Source organism: Dromiciops gliroides, chromosome 2 (genome assembly GCF_019393635.1).
Source record: "Dromiciops gliroides isolate mDroGli1 chromosome 2, mDroGli1.pri, whole genome shotgun sequence".
In the NCBI taxonomy this organism is placed as follows: Eukaryota; Metazoa; Chordata; class Mammalia; order Microbiotheria; family Microbiotheriidae; genus Dromiciops; species Dromiciops gliroides.
This window is the reverse complement of record NC_057862.1, coordinates 274419476-274439747: the sequence shown is the minus strand read 5'-3', so window position 1 is coordinate 274439747 and position 20272 is coordinate 274419476. Positions and strand designations below refer to the sequence as shown.

Below are 20272 nucleotides of genomic sequence, written 5' to 3'. Positions count from 1 at the left end.
GAAGTTTTTCCTTATATTAAGTCTATGTCTGAAGCCATGGGTTTTATTTTTAGTGATTCCTTTGAGTTTTGTCTCCTGTGACTTTCTAGGCTTCTTTACTACTGTTATTCCTACATTGTAGTTATTTTCAATGAGGGAGAATCTCAGTGATATCTAGTATATATAAGCAGGTTTCTGCCTACAAAAATATCTCAGTGATATCTAGCTTCAATGTCAATGGTAACCAACTTAGTCAAAATATGTAAGTACGTTTCTCCCATCCTCTTCCTCTTCATCTTAAAATCCTTTTAGATTTGGAGGGCAGCTAGGTAGCACAGTGGCTAAAGCATTGGCCTTGGGTTCAGGAGGACCTGAGTTCAAATCCAGCCTCAGACACTTGACATTTACTTGCTGTGTGACCCTGGGCAAGTCACTTAACCCTCATTGCCCCGCCAAAAAAAAAGAAATCCTTTTAGATTTGGTAAGTCCTTCTTACTATCTATTATTAAGGTACACTTCATCCTTGAACAAAATCCCTTAATTCCCCAGATCTGTTATATCACTTTTTTATTTACCCTGTTACTTGTCAATGTTTCCATAGCTTGTATATATCAAGGGGGGAGGGGAGGGAGTTCATCAGTGATCTCACTGTACCTTCCCTCTTTTAGATAATTTGCCTCTTTCTCTTATGGCATTTGTGACAATGATGTCAGAATTTTCTTAAGTTTATTAAACACTATGCTACTTAATGTCAAGTTGCTTTTAGGGTTTATTTATCTAATTTGATCTTGTTGATCTAATCTGAGATTGTTGACCTTTTGTTTCTCCAGGTTTTATTAGTATTGTTAGTATTTTGTCTAGTTCTATAAAGTAGGATTTTGTTAGTTTTATTGGTATGGCACTAAATTAATAAACTAATTTAGGTAGTAACACCATTTTTATTATATTAGTATATTGAATAATAGTGGCAACAATGAATATCTTTGTTTTTACCAATGATATTATTGGAATGGTTCCTAATCTTACTTATCTATTCTTTGGTTGCTTTGTTGGGTTTTTTCATTGTTGTTTTTTCTTTTAGTTTTATGCATATCTCATTTAATTTTCAGAATTTCTATTTTTGTGTTTGCATTTGACCCTGCTTTGCCTGATTTCAGTAAGAATGAGGTTCATGAGATCCCACTCTCCAGGTACCCATAATTGTATTCCATTCTTTGGGTGTATCCTAATTATAAAAAAAAAATAAAGCTCTTTTCTCTTCTTCCCCATTTTTTTTCTTGTTTTCCTTTTTCTCCACTCATTCTTTCCTCTCTTTTTTGTTTATCTCTCCTCTCCTTAAGACCAACAAACTAGAACCAAACAGCATCCAGGTTTTAAATTTGTTTTTCTTTTCTTTAATTCCTCTAGCTTGTTGCCTAACTTTTGAGCATTTCTGTATAGACATCTGAGGCCAAAGGTTTTATTATTGGCCCCATTTCTTGGTGTTTTTTTCTCCTATGAACTTCTGGGCATCTCAGCTGCTATTCTTCCTTCGTTATAGCTCCAGAAATACAATAATTTCTACACCCAGTTTCTACCAAACAGAAAACTGAAACCAAAAGGTTGCACGGGTCAAATGGAGAGTATATGGTTCATGTTGTTGACTGTTGCCTTTTATCTTTAAACTTTCAGGACATCTTAGAAGGTGGCAACCTGCGTGTCCCACTGCAAGAATTGCACCAGATGATCCTTACTCCAATAAAAGCATACTGCTCCCAGAGCTCTAACACAGAGGAACACAGCCAGGAGTCAGAACCTCATCATCAACCTACTCTGATTGGTTCTGATAACCAGGCCCTTGAGTGTAAGGACTCTGCCGCAGGAGGTGGAATCCAGCAGCATCACATGAGTGGCTGTGAGGGAGAATCTGCAGGGGCACCTCTGCCCGAGGGCGATCTCCCTGGACAGTTCACAAGAGTCATGGGAAAAGGTGAAATGTGATATGTCTCTGCTTCCAATTTCTTCTTTATCTCTTTCCCTCTCTGCACCACCACCTGCCTTTCTCTCTTCACAGAGAGAGATAATTGCTCATTTCCTCAGAAAAAGGATGTGCATTTGTCATTTGTATCTCACATGGAGCAAATTCAGGTATGAGATTCTGAGAAGGGTAATTAAAGAAACAGACAAAATCCTCAGTGGCTGGTTCTAACCCTCTAGGATCTTCTTCCTCCATAGTCAGCATAAGGTCAGAAGTTAGTAAAAAATAGAATGGGTATTGGCACTTTCTGAGTATAGCCTAATACTCCTGTTGCCCAAAAGGAGGCATGCCTCTTTACTGTGGCACTTCTGCTTCTGGTTGCATGAAGTTGGTAAGTGCTGGGGCTTGAATTAGAGTGATAGAAAAGAGGGAGGGAGGGTTTAGATTTCTCTCTCAAATGTGGAGGGACTAGTCTAGGCATTTTTCCTTTAAAAATCTCTTCTTTTAAAAGAGAGATGATTTTATGATGGTGAGGAATTCTTTCCCCAAACTATCCTCACTCCTTCTCCTCTCTGCCCCAATTCTCCCACTGTTGATTCACTCTGAGAACGTATTCAGATAAGGACAGAGCAAAGTTAGGATCCTTTTCAGAGTAAAGAAATGATGCTTTTAATTGAAGTAGAGGATGAAAACTGAACAAAGATCTTTGAATTTGTTTTTTTTTTTATCTTCAGAGACCTTAGAGCAAGAACTTTGAGTAGAGTGATGTAGTGGAAGTGAGATGGAAAGGGAAGAATGAACTGGTGTTGAGAAAGTGGAGATAGTCAACACTCTTTCTAGAAGTTTGATACAAAAGGGAAGACAAACCATCAGATGATGGGTTGAGATAGTTTTGTTTTGGGGGAGGGGTTGGTGGGAGAAGGGGGTATATACAGGAGGATCAAAGTTTTGAGTTTTGTTCTGTTTTGGTTTTTTTCTATTTGCTTTTCAGATCAGGGAAACCTGATCATTTTTGTAGGCAAGAGTGGATGTAGCCAAGGCAGGAAGGGGAGATGGGGAGAGAGACATATATACAGTTAGAGAGAAACAGAGGAGAAAGAGATCGGGGGCAGGTGGGAATAGAGAGAGAAAAGTTGGTGGGGGAAATATGCATTGAAACTGAGCAAAAAAAGAGATAAGGAGGAAGGAGAGAGAGAAAATGTGATCAATGGAACAAGACCTTGGGAAAGACAAGGAATTAAGATCAAGAGAAAGTAGAAGCAACATCTCATCTTCTGAGACCAGAGGGAAGCAAAGAATGATGGGTTAAGTGATTTAGAAAGTTTTCCAGCTACAAATAAAACACTGAGGTTAGAAGAATCCTTTCAGTCACTTGAAATGGAAAAAAAAAGTCCAAAAACATTCCTTTTCTTATAGGGGCGGGGAGAAGGAACCTTCTAATCTTTAATATTAGATGGTAGGCAATTTTAAAGAACCCAATCTTTGTTCAAAAGAAATATATACCTTATAAAGGCTCACGTTTACATATGAAGGAAGGATGAAAACAAGCACCTACTATGTGCCAGGCACCATGCTAAGTGCTTCACAGATCTCTCATTTGATCCTCATAAGAACCCTGAGAGGTAGGTACTTTTATTATCCCCATTTTACAGTTTAAGAAACTGAGGCAGACATATTAAGTGATTCCCCCAGGGTCATACAGCTAATAAGTGTCTGAGGCCAAATTTGAATTCAAGACTTCTTAATTCCAGACCCAGTTTTCTATTTTCACTGTCCCCCATAACGAGTGGCCCTTAATGTTTCTTAAACAAGCTTGACACTTAAAGAATGATTTCAAAGAAAGATCCTTTCCGTATATGAAACCAGCCCCATGATGACATCATTAAGAACAATTGTCAAGGCAGCTAGGATAGATCACTGGCCCTGACATTAGGAGGAGTTAAGTTCAAATCTCACCTCAGACACTTACTAGCTGTGTGACCCTGGGTGAGTCACTTAACCCCAATTGCCTTAAACATCTGGGGCCATCTCCAGTCATCCTGATGTATATCTTGCCAGTAGACCCAGATGGCTCTGGAGGAGAGAGTGAGGTTGGTGACTTTGCACAGCCCTCCCTCACTTAAATCCACTTCACTGTGAGTCATGACATCACCTCCCGATGTCATGGTCCTTTTTGAGAATGAAGGACAAACAACAAAAAAAAAGAATAATTGTACCTTTTCTCACAAGCTATCATTTTTGGGGGGTGGGGCAATGAGGGTTAAGTGACTTGCCCAGAGTCACACAGCTACGTGTCAAATGTCTGAGGTCAGATTTGAACTCAGGTCCTCCTGAATCCAGGGCCTGTGTTTTATAGACTGTGCCACCTAGCTGCCCCTTATGATTTTTTAATTCTACACCCAAACTTCCCACTGTGTATTTTAAAGTGAACCTGCTACAGCAGGGGTAACTGCTTATCTGAGTCTGAGCGAGAAAGGATTTTCAGTAAAGAGATTTCATGAAAGTGAGAAAATGCATTCACAGTGAGCCCATGTGCAAGGAAATTGCCTTAACTTACTACATACATACTGAACCCAAAGTCTTCCTACATCTTGGACACCTAGTACTTTTGGCATAAATCACAAGTGGTCCTCTGCCTTTTAGGGCATACAAGCAGATTTTTGTTTCTGGCTATTTTAAAAGTTACATAGAGGACAGCTTGAATGAATGAATGAGTGCGTGAGTGAGATAACATTTATCAAGCTCTTACTATGTGCAAGGCACTGGTGATAAAAGTCCAAAAGCAAAGAATATCTGCCTTCAAGGAGCTTCCATTCTAATATAAGAGGAAGAAGACTCACATAGGGGAGTGGGGACCAGAGAAGGGCATTTTAGTCGAGAAAGTAACAGAGATGGTGAGTAGAGCCAGAGAGGAGATTGATGCACTCTTCTCAGGAAAAAATGCCTGGGATGACCTGATTATAGTTCCAGAACTGAAGGGGGAGAGGGGGAGGCAAGCCTGCCACGGCACAGCAAGACTATGGAGAAGTTGGCCAGGGACTGAGGAGTAATACTTCTGGTTTTGTACATCTAGAAGTGTTAGGTTGAATTTGGCCAGCTACACAGTATTGTTTAGGAGGGAGTTATCTCTTGTTGGGTACTGTTTTGCCACCAATGCCAACACTGGATCTCTGAGCTGCAAGTCACAAAACATTATATATATTTATATGGGTGTATGTGTGTGTACACACACACTCACTCACACACACACACACACACACACACACACACTTCCTTCAAGGCTCAAGTCAGTTTCCACCCCTATGATAATAAGCCTTTTATGATCCCCCTTGTTAATAGTAATCTCATCCTCTTCAAATTATATCTAATTATCTGTTTAACTGTTGGATCCTCTCTCCCCCTCCAAATAGAATGTAAGTCATTCTTGAGGGGCATTCATTTTGTCTTTGTATCCCCAGTGACTTGCACATTCTAGGGACTTAATTATTATTGAATTATTGAATTGAATTGAATTGAGCAGAGAGAGATTAAGCTAGTAAAAAAAGAAGAATCTTCATTTTTGCACTTACTGACTTTACACTCTGAGTATATTATTAACCTATTGCTTTGTGAACAAGCAGTAGTTCTAAGTTGTGTGGACACATAAGCATTCATCTAATTTATTGGTCAATTTAGTAGAAACATAGGTATGTACATTTCTACACACTTCATTTTTAAGAAATATATATATATATTATCTGATTGCTTGTTACCTCAGGGAGGAGGGGGAGGGGAGGGAAGGAAGGAGGGATAAAATTTGGAATTCAAAATTTTAAATAAAGGAGTATTGGGCAGCTAGGTGACATAGTGGATAAAGCACAGGCCCTGGATTCAGGAGGACCTGAGTTCAAATCCATCCTCAAACACTTGACACTTACTAGCTGTGTGACCCCAGGCAAATCACTTAACACTCATTGCCCTGCAAATAAATAAATAGATTGATTGATTGATTGATTGATAGATAGATGGAAAGATGGATGGATGAATGAATGAATGAATGAAGGTGTATTTACTGAGAAAAAAAAGATATATATATATATATATATATATATATATATGATGTCCATGTTCCTACAAATGAGAAATAAAAACCTATTTGACTTTGCAGAATACATATATTTCATTAAAATGACCAAAACAGAAAGAGAGGAAAGAAAAAAGAGAGGAGAAAGAGGGGAAAGGAAAAAGAAGGAGAGAAAAGTGGGAGAGAAAAAGAGGGAGAGATGGGGGAGGAGAGGGGGAGAGAGACAGAGACTGTGCCTCCAAACTATGTTCTTGGATTCTTTTTTCCTTTCAATGGGAATAGCCTGTTAGCTCATTTCAAAGACATAAATTAAGTGCATTACAGCCAGCCACTATGTTTCTCATCTCATAGTCAGTAGCAGAGGGCTTAAAATAGAATGGTATGACTGGGATTAACTTAGAGGCTTGCTCTAGACAAGTGCTTCTCCAGTGACAGTTCACTTGAACTCTACAGAATAGAGACACAGGTTCTTTTGTATGTTTCATTAAGCTTGCATAAAAATACAATCACACATGCACGTGCACCTCTCCTACTCTAGCCTCACTTTTGGTTTGTGAAACTAACATGTTTCAGGAAAACATGCAGTTTTCTAACCTCTTCCTTCCCTTTCCAGTGTGTACACAGCTCCTGGTCTCTAGACCTGATGAGGAAAATATAAGTTCCTATTTACAACTCATAGACAAATGTCTAATTCACGAGGTGAGTAGTGACAAGCATTTTTAACACTTTGATGTATTGATTTTAAAATTACTTTGAACATTTGTGTAAAGTTGATATTCTTCCTACTAGAACAAGAAATATGGCCAACTGAAAACTCAGCATGTCTTTTGAAGTGTCCAAGGATTGGTATAAAATTAAGAAGCAAGGGCTAGTTAGTACAGAGCCCAAATTGGCCCTTATCATTTTCAATACTGTTTCATTTTAGAGTAAAATATTCTACTGCTTGGCTCATGGAATCTAAGAGAGAGAAAGTATATGTGCATGCATATGTGTGAATACTTCTTGTACGTTTTGGCATATTTCTATGTTGACTTATACTTTGTATAAGAATTACATTTGGGGGCATCTAGGTGGCGCAGTGAATAAGTCACCGGCCCTGGATTCAGGAGGACCTGAGTTCAAATCTGACCTCAGACACTTGACACTTACTAGCTGTGTGACCCTGGACAAGTCACTTAACCTTCATTGCCCTGCGCAAAAAAAAAAAAAAGAGAGAGAGAGAGAATTATATTTAACCTTTGAAAAAGAACTGAGGTATGTTGAGGACATGCCTATGAGGAATATAATAGATGAGGAATCTTATTTAGGTAAAATACATGTACATGTGTGTGTGTTATACATGTGTGTTGTATCTGAATGTATAGATGGGAGAATGGTGGAGGGCCATCTGTGCAATGCTAGACTGGAGTTTCCAAGGTTTCCGAGTCTTTCCACAAAGGTTATAGTGTCAGGTTCTGAGCTTTCAAAATTACCTTCCTGCATAAATCAGGTTTGGTGGAGTTTTTCCACTATGTAGGCATAAAATGAGATTATAAAGTCCCAAAGGACTATGTCCGATGAATAAGCTATGAAATGGCATGTCAGCAGGATGTGCCAACTCTTTGACAGCTGAGAACCTTGGGTTATGTAGAGGAAGATATAAATTGCAGAATTCCAGCTCTCTCCCCTTGGTTCCACTCCCTCTTTTCCCTTCATACCCTCACCAGCTGTCCATCAGTCACTGCAGCTGTGGCCTATGGTCAAGGCCAAAATTAAATTCTCTACCAAATCCTCACAGTGAGGATTCTCCCTTAAAATAAAAAATACTTGTTTTTAATCTTTAATTCTAGCTTTTTATTTCATCCTCACTGATGACCTGTCTTCTCCCTTTTCCCTGTTTCTTCCCCCCTCACAGCCTGAAAAACTAGTTATTTTTCCAGATTATTTCAGTCAGAGTTGTCAAACACCTGATCAGCTAATCATATTAATAACTTACACTTGTGGCTCTTTAAGATATTGAAGTTCTCCAAGAAATTTAAATTTTTTACAGTGACATTTTTTTTCTTTTATCAAGAGATCTAGATAGAGAAAACAAGCCATTTATAGTGGTTTCCACCTTCCCTTTGACCAGTAACTTGGACTTTCCTTTTCCCAATCCTCTCTGTGTGCCCTATTGAATACCTTGGGTTTCTTTTGCGTGTGTGTGTGTGTGTGTGTGTGTGTGTGTGTGTGTGTGTGTGTAAACATTCACTGTCTATAAAGAAAGGAAGTTAGAAAGGATACTCTCAAGAAGCTTACAACCATTCATAAGTGGAGAAGAGTGTTCAGGATTAAGACATAAGAGATCTCTTAAGCCTCAAAAAGGACATCTAGAATGATGCTCCCTACCTTCCTTCCTTCATTCAATAAGTATTTGTTACTATTTGCTAGGTAGGATGGCTAGAAAGTTAAAAGTAAAATTATAGGGGCAGCTAAGTGGATGGAGCACGGGCCCTGGATTAAGGAGGACCTGAGTTCAAATCCAGCTTCAGATACTGGACACTTAACTAGCTGTGTGACCTTGGGCAAGTCACTTAACCCCGATTGCCTCACCCCCCCCCAAAAAAAAAACACAAAAAAAGTAAAATTATACTTGCTCTCAAGGCACTTATATTCCCACCAAGGGAGAATGGTATGAACAAGAAAAAAGCCCTAAATGCAAATTGGTAACAAAATAATTTGGCAGAGCTGGGTAGGGTTGGCCATTAGAAACTGGGAGAACTATCTTATGGGATATGGCGTTTGAGCTGAGCTTTGAAACAAGTCAAGGCTTCTGTGAGGTGGATGGAGGTAAGGAAAAGAAGGCCTTCCAGACATGAGGTAAAGTTCGTTCAAAGGAATGGAGACAGGGGACGGAATATGATATAGGGGAAAAAGCAAGTAGAGCAGTTTGCCTTTCCCTTCCCACTGTGTCTGCAGCCTATTGGAATACAAGAAACTTTTCCACCTGGTTTTAAGCACTCAGAGCTCATATGACACATTAGTCAAGTCACTTATATTTAAAAAGTTATCCAGGCTTCCTGATGCCCTCTTCATATGCCAGCCCACAAATGTTGGCCGGATTCATGTTGTCAGGATGTTCTCTCTGTCTCGTCTCTCTCAGTTTTCCTCATTGACCACTTTTGTGGCATATAAGTGATGGCAATATAAAAATCAAGGTTTTCTCAGTCTGCTCTTGCTTGTCAAGTGTTAATGCTAGGAAAACACATCCTGATTGCATTGCGGAGGGGTAACTCACGGACAGGAAGCCTGAGGAGGAGCCCTGTCTCCACTTTAAAAGAGGAAAATGTTCTTTAACAGTTTTTTTATTATTATTTTAGTTCAAGAAAGAGGAATGTGTATGAATAATTTTCCACAGCCCCAAGTTATTCCATGCCTACTGAACACACATTCCCTTTTGAGGCCCCCATGTGGCACACACTGTTCATTCCAACTGAGGGCTAAACTGGATTCCCTTAGACAGGAGACTCTTTCACTGGCTGTAAACATTACTCTTTAACTGGAGAAGAGGAAGGTTGTTGACTAAGTTGAGATGCCCTCCCTTCCTCCCTAGGGACTGTGGGCACTGACCCCACAAAGCAGTGAGAAAGTATAATGTGATGGTAAGAGGAAGGACAAAGGTTTCTATTTCTACTGCTTCTGGTATCCAAATACCTCATTGTCCTAGGACATTATTCTCCATCTGCTAAATGCTTCTTGCCACTTCCCTATCTCATGATTTTTCCCCCAAGAGGCTTTTTTCTCCTTGATAAGCATTAATGCAACTACGCTAGCTTTGGAAACAGTTTTAATCATCTGTGTCAAAGATATGCTTATTTGTCCAAACATGATATTAACAGTTCTGGTCTGACCTGAGTCCTGATGACTACTTAAAATGGTGGGTTTCTCTAAATATCCACGAGACACTGCCAATGAAACAAATTGAGGTCAAGGTGTGAGGGCTATTTTTATATATGAATGTTATCTCTGTCCCACAGTGACCCTAGAGACTCATTTTGGGCAAATAAGAGAGTAACCATGACCCCATCCAAACCCCTAAAAACTAGAGAAGAGTGATAGTTAATGCCTGAGCCACTTCTCCAGAACAGTATCCTGGCCTATAGAAACTGAAACCATGGAGATAAAAATAACTATGGAAAGCCAATGCCCTAGAATATTGACTCTAGCCCCTATGTTACCATAATGTTGATTTGTAATATTGATGAGGTACAGAAAAGGGCTTCACTAAATACTATGTGGGTCTTAGTTGCTCACTACTACCACTGTAGATTATGTACCCTGAGATTAAATAAATAACAAATGTAATGTGTGATAGGTGAATCAAGTATTCATTCTGTAAAGAAATAAGTATTTCTATTTTATTGGATACTACTTGTTACTTTGGGAAATGCTTGTATAAAATTATATTTTTGGAGCCATTTTAATGCATCTTTAAATAGTGAATAGCTATTTACTCTTGAGCCAGATTTTCAGCCAGAAGGGACTTCAGAACTCATCTAGTCTGGCCCCCTTGATTTAGACGCAAAAGAGCCCTAAATGAATTGTCCAACATTACGCAATACTAAAAAGGCAGAGTTGACATTAATAGGGCTAGTTTTATTTCACATCGGATTGATTTTTAAGCCCTCTAAGTCATTGTTTGGTCCAGCTTTTTCTGTGGCTAGAAAAATGAATAATTTACAAATAATGCCAATGAATTCATCACTATAACCAAAAGGAATTAGTTGTTCATTGACATTTATTAAAAAATCCAAAGAGTATTAAGCCAACAAAAGCTGTTGATTATAATCCTTTTAAGGGTAGGGAACTCTCTCTTATTAATCTTTGTATCCACTAGCCTAGTCATAGAAATACTTAATAAATGTTTGTTAAATGAACCATTGAATGAATGAACACCACTTCTATTTCCCTATTCTACTTGCCTGAGGGCAAGAACTTTGTAATTATAGTTCTTAGTCTCTTCCACATCTCCTAAAATGACCATATATATGTAGTAAGTTTAGCAATCAATTAATGAACAAAGGAAATTTTGAGAGGGAAAGGATTTACCACTCACTTTCTTAACTGGTCAAATATAGATCATAATGTTTGCCACCTCAGAGTTTCTGTTGGCATTGTGATTGGACACCTACTAATTCACAACAATGAGTTAAGTCATAAATAAAACATAGAAGGGAGCATATTTCTATTGCAATTTTGAAATTATGCTGATCATCAAAATTCTTGGGGGCAGCTAGGTGGCACAGTGGATAAAGCACTGGCCTTGGATTCAGGAGGACCTGAGTTCAAAGCCTACCTCAGACACTTCATACTTACTAGTTGTGTGACCCTGGGCAAGTCACTTAACCCTCATTGCCCCACCCAAAAAAAATTCTTTAGAAGCGATGTCTTTTAAAGCCCCCTTGGCCTTGTCAATAATGCATTAGATACTTTCAATGGCTGGTTTGTTGATTTTGTTGATATTGACTACCACATACATGGAAATGAAGAGTGGCTTATAATGTTGTCTTTTAAGAGTAGAAATATTATTTTCATATGAATCTGTTTAGAGAAGCCATGGCATTGTGTATAGAAAGATGACCTGTATCAGGAAGACTACTTAATCTTTCCTTTATGAAATCTCACTTTATGTTTTTTATAGAGAAATTTTCTAAAGATGGTGAGATAACACAACTCTAGGCATTTGAGCACTTATTGACTAGCCATACAAATTCATGTCTGAGTCTGTATAGTTGGCATTTTTCATCCATTTTAGTTTTTCCCATATGACATGTTAGGATGATCTCTTGAATTATTATGGATCTCATTGAGAAGGCTCTGTAGTGTTTTTGCTACTTAATGATATTAGCACAATGTCATTTGCAACAAGAACACCTGGAGGACCTCACCAGCTGCAGAGAATTTCTCTTCCCTTTATATCCTTCAGAAGACATCCTCTATGATAGCATGCACATTTTGGCAAGGACACATCTTGTTTCATGCATCACTTGGTATTAATGATCATTAAACAAAATTATCTCTGTGGTGGAATTTACCAAGGTATCTATTATGATCTTAAATGTATGCATGAGAGCCTCCTTATTGGAAGATAAGCTTTAAGGCTCAATTTTGTTCTACCACATCAAATGCTTTTAAAATAATTAACAATCAACACAGTGGGATCTTGAATTCTCTGTGTATTTCAGTCAGTTGTTGTGCTGTAAAGATGTAGTTTGCTGTCAGGTACTGTTTGTGAAAATTTGCTCTTTTTCTTCTCATATTTTCATCCAGGTTACCCTCAATATACCTGTAGCTCATTCTCATGAAGATTTTTATAAAGATGAGAAAGTAGGCATGTCTCAATAATTATTGCAGTTTTCTTAGACACCTTGATATCACCTCATTTTTCCCATATTTGGTATCTTCCTCTATCTGAAGATACCAAAGATTATATTGCCTTGGAGACAGCTAGGTGGCACAGTAAATAAAGCACCATCCCTGGATTCAGGAGGACCTGAGTTCCAATATGGCCCCAGAAACTTGACACTTATTAGCTGTGTGACCCTGAGCAAATCACTTAACCCTCATTGTCCCGCCCCCAACCCCCCAAAAAAGATTATATTGCCTCTATCAGAAATTTTCTCAATGTACATTTAGTCTGGTCCAGTCACTTTTCCCAACTTTGTAAAATCCATTTCTATTTCTTTGTATTGTATATCAAAGACTTAAGATGTTAGGGTCCAAATGTGGCATCTCTTCTTTTACTGTTAATGAAATAGATCATTACAGAAACATTGACAGATTTGTTCCATTTTATGTTTAAAACATTCCTGCCAGTTTCATCTATGAATGCTCTTTGGTTGATGTGTCTCATTTGGGTCTCTTGTCAAGCTGTTTATACTTGGTTTTGCTTCCACTGTTTTAAAAGTTGATACCACTGGCTTAATAGTCTATTCCATCATTGCCCTGTGTCTTCCATCTCTCTCTACTTGGCAGGGACAACAAATTTTGCTGGCTAAATCAGTTTCTGTGTTTTGTTGGCCTCCTCATTGTGGCAACTCTTTTATATGCATTAAACTTGTGCAGGAAATAATGGCGTTAATTAAGATCAGGATCATTGTCCTTTTTTTCCTCAGTCTCATTAACAGTTTATTTGAATGACACACTGAATCTCTTGTAGTTGTCCATAGTGTCCTCTTATCTTTATCCTTTCTTTTAATATAATGTTGATGTCAATCTTTGCTGTAACTAGTCAATGATCCAACTGCACACAACTGATTCAGATCTGTTTTTCAAATCAGGAACCAATTGTTTCCTGTCCTTTCCATTACAGTCAACTTCATTTTTGTGATGTTTGGTGTTGACCTTGTCCAGTGCCTTCAGATTCTTTTTAGGAAGAATGTGTTCATGACATATAGTTGTGAGATTTGTAATAATCTACAAGCCTCTGGCCTCTTGTTTTTTAAACTTCAAGACATTTTTAAACTTCCCTCTCTTTGCATACCCATTTTCAGATTGAAATCACTGTATATCAAAATACATATTGACTTGGTTTGGAGGAGCTGGTTACAGTCTTCATAGAATTTCTCTCCCTTTTCATCCTTTGTAGCATATTTTAGCATATAAATTACAATTATCTTCATACTGGTCTTTTTTTTAAATGATCATCATGAACACTTCAAGATGAGAGAATCAAGTATATATTAACATTAAATGATGTTTCTTGTTGACTTTGATTGAATTATTAAACCAGTTCTACCAATTCCTTTGTTACTTTTCCAAGGAGATGCAGTAACCTTTTGTCTCCCAGTTTTATCACAATAATATCAATTTTCATTTTTTCTATTATAGTATGTTAATTAATTGGTCATTGGACCAAAGATCTCGCATTTAAAGTACCTATAGTTAAGTTTTTTCTTATGGTTAAGGATTTCTAAAATTTGTGTGGCTTTTGGCACTCTGTGCCCTCTTTTCTGTCCCTCTCAATATGGAAAAATGAAAGGCCAATGGGTCGAAGTCCATTTAAATATCTTTGTTTCATGAGTTGCCATAATCAAAGAACTCATCATCTCATGACCAACCTACTGTTGACGTGGCTCTCTGTTCTTACTGTTGGTACTCAGACAGCAGAGTCAATCTGGCATCAGGTTCATGCTTGAAGCCTCAGAAAATGTAGAACTTGCTAGCACCTATCCTCTGCTTCTATATCCCTTAAGACTCCAGGGTCACTTTAGATGCCACAAAGAAGTATGAGAATAAGAAATGGTAGAGTATTAAAATTAGTGTAGCTTGTAATGTGCACCAACTGGAAAACACACTGTAAAGCTATCAATTCTATGAGTCATTTTCCAATTGACAAATGGTCAAAGGATATAAACAGGTGGTTTTCAGAAAAAGAAATCAAAACTACAGTTACATGAAAAAATGCTCAAGATCAATATTGATTAGAGAAATGCAAATTAAAACAATCGTGAGGTACTACCTCACACCTGACAGATTGGCTAATATGACAGAAAAGGGAAGTGATAAGTGTTAAAGGGGATGTGGAAGAACTAGGACATTGTTCTATCCCAATGCACTGTTGGTGGAGTTGTGAACTGATCTGGTGAGCAATTTGGAACTATGCCCAAAGGGCTATAAAACTGTACAAATCGTTTGACCCAGCAATGCCACTACTTGGTCTGTATCCCTAAAAGATCAAAGAAAAGGGAAAAGGACATATATGTACAAATATATTTATAGCAGGTCTTTTATTGGTGGCAAAGAACTGGAAACTGAGGGGATGCCTATCAATTGGGGAATGGCTTTTTTGTGATATAAGACTGTGAGAGAATATTATTGTGCTGGAAGAAATGACAAGCAGGTTGGTTTCAGAAAAACCTGGAAAAACTTACATGAACTGATACAAAGTGAAGTGGGCAGAACCAGGAGAACACTTCATAGTGACAACAGTATTGTATTATAATTAAATGTGAATGACTTATTCTCAGCAATACAATGATCCAAAACAATTCCAGAGGACTTATGATAGAAATACTGTCCACCTCTAGAGAGAGAACTGATGAAGTCTGAATGAAGATTGAATCATACTTTATTTACTTTTTTTGATTTTTTGTCTGTTTTCTTTCACAACATGGCTAATATGGAAATGTTTTGCATGACTACACATGAGTAGTCTATATCAGATTAATTGCTTTCTTAGAGAGAATTTGGAACTCAAAATTTTTAAAAATGAATATTAATTGTTACTACATGTAATAGGAAAAATATTATTTTTTTTAAATAAAAACTATCCATTCCATTGAGCTACCCTTAGGCAAGACCATACATTTCAGGTGAAAGAAGTTGGGGAAGGGGGAAATAAAAGAGATATATATTGAGAGAGAGATCCTTTCCTGGGAAATTCTTTTTAAAAATTCTTTATATATTAAATATATTAAATTACCTGAAGGTTATACAAATTGTGATAGTATATTATAGCAAATTGATATTCGGAGAAGTTAAAGAGTTTTCATTGATTCTGAAAATGCAGGACGTCCTCTAAAGCCTGAGTATTACAAATCAATTTTGCAATTCATTCCTATTTAATAGAGTTTGGGGAGAGGGCAAGTATTGATGGTGTGGAATCTTTAAAAGGATCAAAAGAATGTTAATTTTTAGCAGGCTTCATGTAGTGTAGCCTACCAAGCATCTTCTGTGTGAAATACAGAGTTTTGTTACAGGTGGTTGCCAAAATAAAACTGTCTAATTAGTATATTTGTGTTGGATTAGAAACAAGGGGTTTTTTTTGTTGTTGTTGTTTTTAAGCCAAGCTGACCAGGCTCCAATGTTTTCCCATATTTAATTGCATGTTTTTCCCCTCGTGCCAAGCTGCATTACCCATAAAAAGTCCTATTTGCTTTTGCAGGCATTTACAGAGACACAGAAAAAAAGATTGTTGTCATGGAAACAGCAGGTGCAGAAGCTCTTTCGGTCTTTCCCTCGGAAAACCCTTCTAGACATATCAGGATATCGACAGCAAAGAAAGTATGTTGGGATTTCATTCATTATGATGCATGTTCGTTACCTTAGTGACGCATTTGCCTGGTTTGGGCTCTGAATACAGTAATATGCTTGAGGATCACATGTTATTCATGGCAGGTACCTTGTGGCAAGTTCTAAAATAGTCATTAAATGGGTGGGGTTGTGGAGGGGAAAGTATTGAGAGAGTTCCCTGAGGAAGATATGAATTAAGTCCTTTGTGCCTCAAAATAATTTCCTGAGCAAGATTTTCTCCATTTAATGAATACTTGCAAAACACTTAAATATGTGCAAGTGAAGGAGAGCCAAGTATTGTTGTTCAACCAGCAGCCTGTGTGGTTGTGTGAGAGCTGGGGTTTTTTTTTTCCTTTTAGCTGCAGACAAGCTAATTATAGTTGATGGCTGGATTAAGCATAACACTGCTATTCTATTTTGGACTAAGCTGCAGTCTAAAACTGTAGACATATCATTCTTGATTTTAGATAATAATTCAGCTCCTCAGGAAAAGGTGAAAATAAACCTCATTGCACTTTAGAGCTTCTAGATTCATCGTGGTTTGCATTTGGTATCCAATTACTTTTTGAAGCTCAATTATAAGGAATAAGAAGATTGATTTGAAACTTTCTGTGATTACCAAATTCACAGGGAAAAAACCCTCTGCCTGTAATACAGGAATTCCCCCAACAATGTTTTCAACAAGTATTCATTTGAAGATCTCTATTTGGAAAGATTTGGTCAGCTGTAATTGTTAAACAGTTTTTCCTTACGTTCCAGTTCCTCAAGGCCAAGTATTGTTTAGTATCCTTAGTGCCTGGCAAATAGTAGATAGTTAATAAATGCTTCTGTAATTGAATTGTTACATCAATATAATTGTTGCATCAATGACAATTGCCATTTCTACCCATTGTTCCTAATTCTGATCTCTGGGGTCAAGTATAACAAGAGTAATCTATCTGTCTTCATGACAACCATTCAGATATTCAAAGATGTCTATTATGCCCTATCTTTCTTCAAGTTAAACATCCCTACTCCCTCCAACTGATTCTTATGTTGCTTGGAATAATCCTGGACTCTCACTATCCTGGTTGTGTTCTTCTGGGTACTTCTGAGTGCTTTCAAGTTTGTCAGTCTCCTTCCTACAATGTGGCACTCAGAACTATCCACATTACTAGAACCATGCTTAGACCATGGTGATATATAACAGGTTTAGGCTAAATCAATATAGGAAAAAGAATATCAAGTTGCTGAAAGGTGAACTAATTGCCCTTCCACATTCAGAAAAATAAAAGGTTTCCAAAGGGAATATTTTCACTTGATTCTTGGGCACTTTTCTTAAGAGTGGGGATTGTTTTTGCTTTTTCTTTGCATCCCTAGCACTTAGCACAGTTGCTTTGCCTCATATTAAGTATTTGATAAATGCTTGATCATTGAAAGAGAACACATGAAAAGACTTTACAGACCTTAAAATGCTACATATAAATGCTAATTATTAATTGACTATAGAATGGAGATATGAGACATTAGTAACTTGAATACAGCCACCTTGAGTTTTTTAAAGAAAAAAAATAACAAACTGGTTTTTCTAGAGATTTTATTTTTGCATAGGTGAATAGACCTCTTATTCTATAGAATATCCAAAGTGAAGTGTTGATATTTGCATTTATGGAACATTAATATGGATCCATTTAATTGAATAAATCTTATTTTCCGGAGGGCTAGAAAGTTTTAAAATAATAGTCTCATGATGAAGGAAGTGTTTTTTTAGAGTCCTGTCATCTTCCTCTTTTTACATTCTATGTCTTTCTTAATGCAGACTTAAGATTAAATTAGTTTTTGTTTGCCAAAAAAAAGAAGTCACACTGTTGACTCATTGAACTTTTCAGTATGTTAATGCCCCTCCCCATTTGTTAAGTATAAAGTGCTGGGACAGCAAGAGGAAGGTAATTAAGATCATCAGCATCCTATTTCATATAGTAAACATGTACAGATCGATATTATCTTAACACCTCTACCTCTAAAAGCTCTAAAAATTTTTACATATATATTTATATATATTCAAATATGTCTTGATGGTGATTCTTTAATCTTTTGCATATATTCACATACATAGTACATCTGTTCAAATAGTAAAATCTTAACTACTTTGTACTAGTTGGAGGAAGGAAAGGTCTGTCTGAATTAGAAAAAAAAATCTTGATTATTTAAAGAAAATTTCAATTTTATTACTTTCCGGTTCAATACTAGCTTCAACAGAACTAAGCTAATGAGAGAAGTAATTCTTGATATCCTGTATTTTATATTTGATTTTCACTCTGTAAGTGATTTTATTCTGCATTCTATATAACAAACCTAAAGCCTCTTCACTGTCTCTTAGTGAAGAAGCTCATGTATACAAAAGTTCAGTCTCTTCTCTCTCTGAAGTTAGATACCAAAGGCTTAAGCTTTCCCAAAATCACTGTTAAAGAAAAACCCTGTTTTCAGTCCTCTCATAAAATATGATCTCAGCATTGCCTGCAAAGAGATTTGTGTGTTATCCTTGAGAAACTGGACTAACTGACCTCCTTCCATCTTTAACAATTAAAATGGCAATCCTATCTCCCTAGGGCTCCAGTTTGTCTACATACCTGGTGTCCTACCTCAACTTGCAGTTGGGACCCATAAAATTCACAAAAGCATTCCTTAGAGATAGAGAGACATGGTCTCCAAACCATGTGTATGCTTTGCCCACTTTCTTCAATGTAACCAATCATGATTTCTCAACTCCATGATATTACAAATCCCATAACCAATGATATGATGTTTGTTCTATTCTTTGTTCTTTGCTTATAAAAATGAGTTACATCTTCAATTTGGAGTCCTTGGCATAAAAGGAAGCAAGCCATTGACCCCTTTATCAATAGCTTCAGCACCCAATTAATAAACACTTATCTTGCACAGAGTATTACCTCAGTTTACCTTTTTGTTTACATGTGATGCTAATAAAATGCTGTCAAGTAGCAATTTTAGTATAACTTATTCAGCAATTGAATTTGACTGGATTTCAGTTTGGTTCAACTTGACAAATATTGCCTTTTGAAGCCCACTTATGGGGAATTCAGAGAAGATAATTGAAAATCATCTATGCATTGAATTATTGGGGATAAAGTGCTACTTGTGGGGAAAAAATACATAAACATATACTGATCATCAAAATCTGATTTTACGTAGTAAATATGAGTAAGCAAATAATATCAAAAATGAATTGTTGATGTCTGGGCATATATACAAAGAAAAACATTGCTAAGCTGTAGACCATCCTTAGGAGAAGAGGGCAACCTGCAATGGTGAAGTACCTCAAAATCATGTTATACAGGGGGCAGCTCGGTGGTGCAGTGGATAGGGCACCGGCCCTGGATTCAGGACGACCTGAGTTCAAATCTGACCTCTGACACTTGACACTTCCTAGCTGTGTGACCCTGGGCAAGTCACTTAACCCTCTTTGCCCGCCCCCCCACCCCCTGCCAAAAAAAATCATGCTATACAAGGATAGGTTGAAAGATTTGGAGATGTCCAGTCTGAAGAAGAAAAGACAGGGAAGAAATATGATAGCTCTCTTCAAGTATTTGAAAGGGCTGTCATGTAAAAGAGTAATCAGGCTTTTTCTGCTTCTCCCCACAAGGCAGAACTAGAAGCAATGGGTAGAAGTTTCAGATAGGTATGTTTGGGCTCAGTGAAGGAAAGAGGCTGCCTCAGGAGGTAATGAGTTTCCCCTCACTAAAGGTTTTCAAACAGAAGGTCAGTGACTACTTTGGGGGGACCAGGGGACCTTATACATAGAAGTTGGACTAAATGATCTTAGCTGCTAAAACACTGAAAAATTTCTTATGAGTAATTCAGACATTTCCCCTGAAATCTTCTCCCCCCCCCCATTAATTTGCTTTAGAAACCTGCCCTTTTTTATAGATAGTGAAAAGGTGAACTTTATCCCAACCTCTCCCTGAATTACCCAAAATTTCATATTAACCAGTTCTTAACAATCTAAGGATATTTAATCTCTCCTTAATTTTGACAATGAAGTCAGTTGATTATCTTTAGAGTGTTACAGGAGGAAAGCAGATGTAAAAAAAGAACAAAGAAAGGAAACGTGTTATATTACTTTTTCTTTCCTCACCACTGTCTCTTTATACATAGCCTAATTGTTTAATCCAGACTCAAATGCCCCATGATAATAATGATCACATCAGTTGTCAATAATGGTAAATCTCAGAACCTCTGCC

The 20272-nt window shown here is 37.3% G+C and overlaps 1 protein-coding gene across 3 annotated transcripts in view; it reads left to right on the top strand.

The window, feature by feature from the left end:
- The window catches only part of SAMD4A (sterile alpha motif domain containing 4A), a 309605-nt gene that overhangs the window by 248164 nt on the left and 41169 nt on the right, over positions 1–20272 (top strand). For all 3 annotated transcript variants that reach the window (XM_043985301.1, XM_043985302.1, XM_043985303.1), the window contains 3 exons: positions 1651–1948; positions 6613–6698; positions 15904–16022. In XM_043985301.1, the coding sequence (XP_043841236.1) occupies positions 1651–1948; positions 6613–6698; positions 15904–16022 (503 nt within the window). The remainder of the gene's footprint in view (positions 1–1650; positions 1949–6612; positions 6699–15903; positions 16023–20272) is intronic.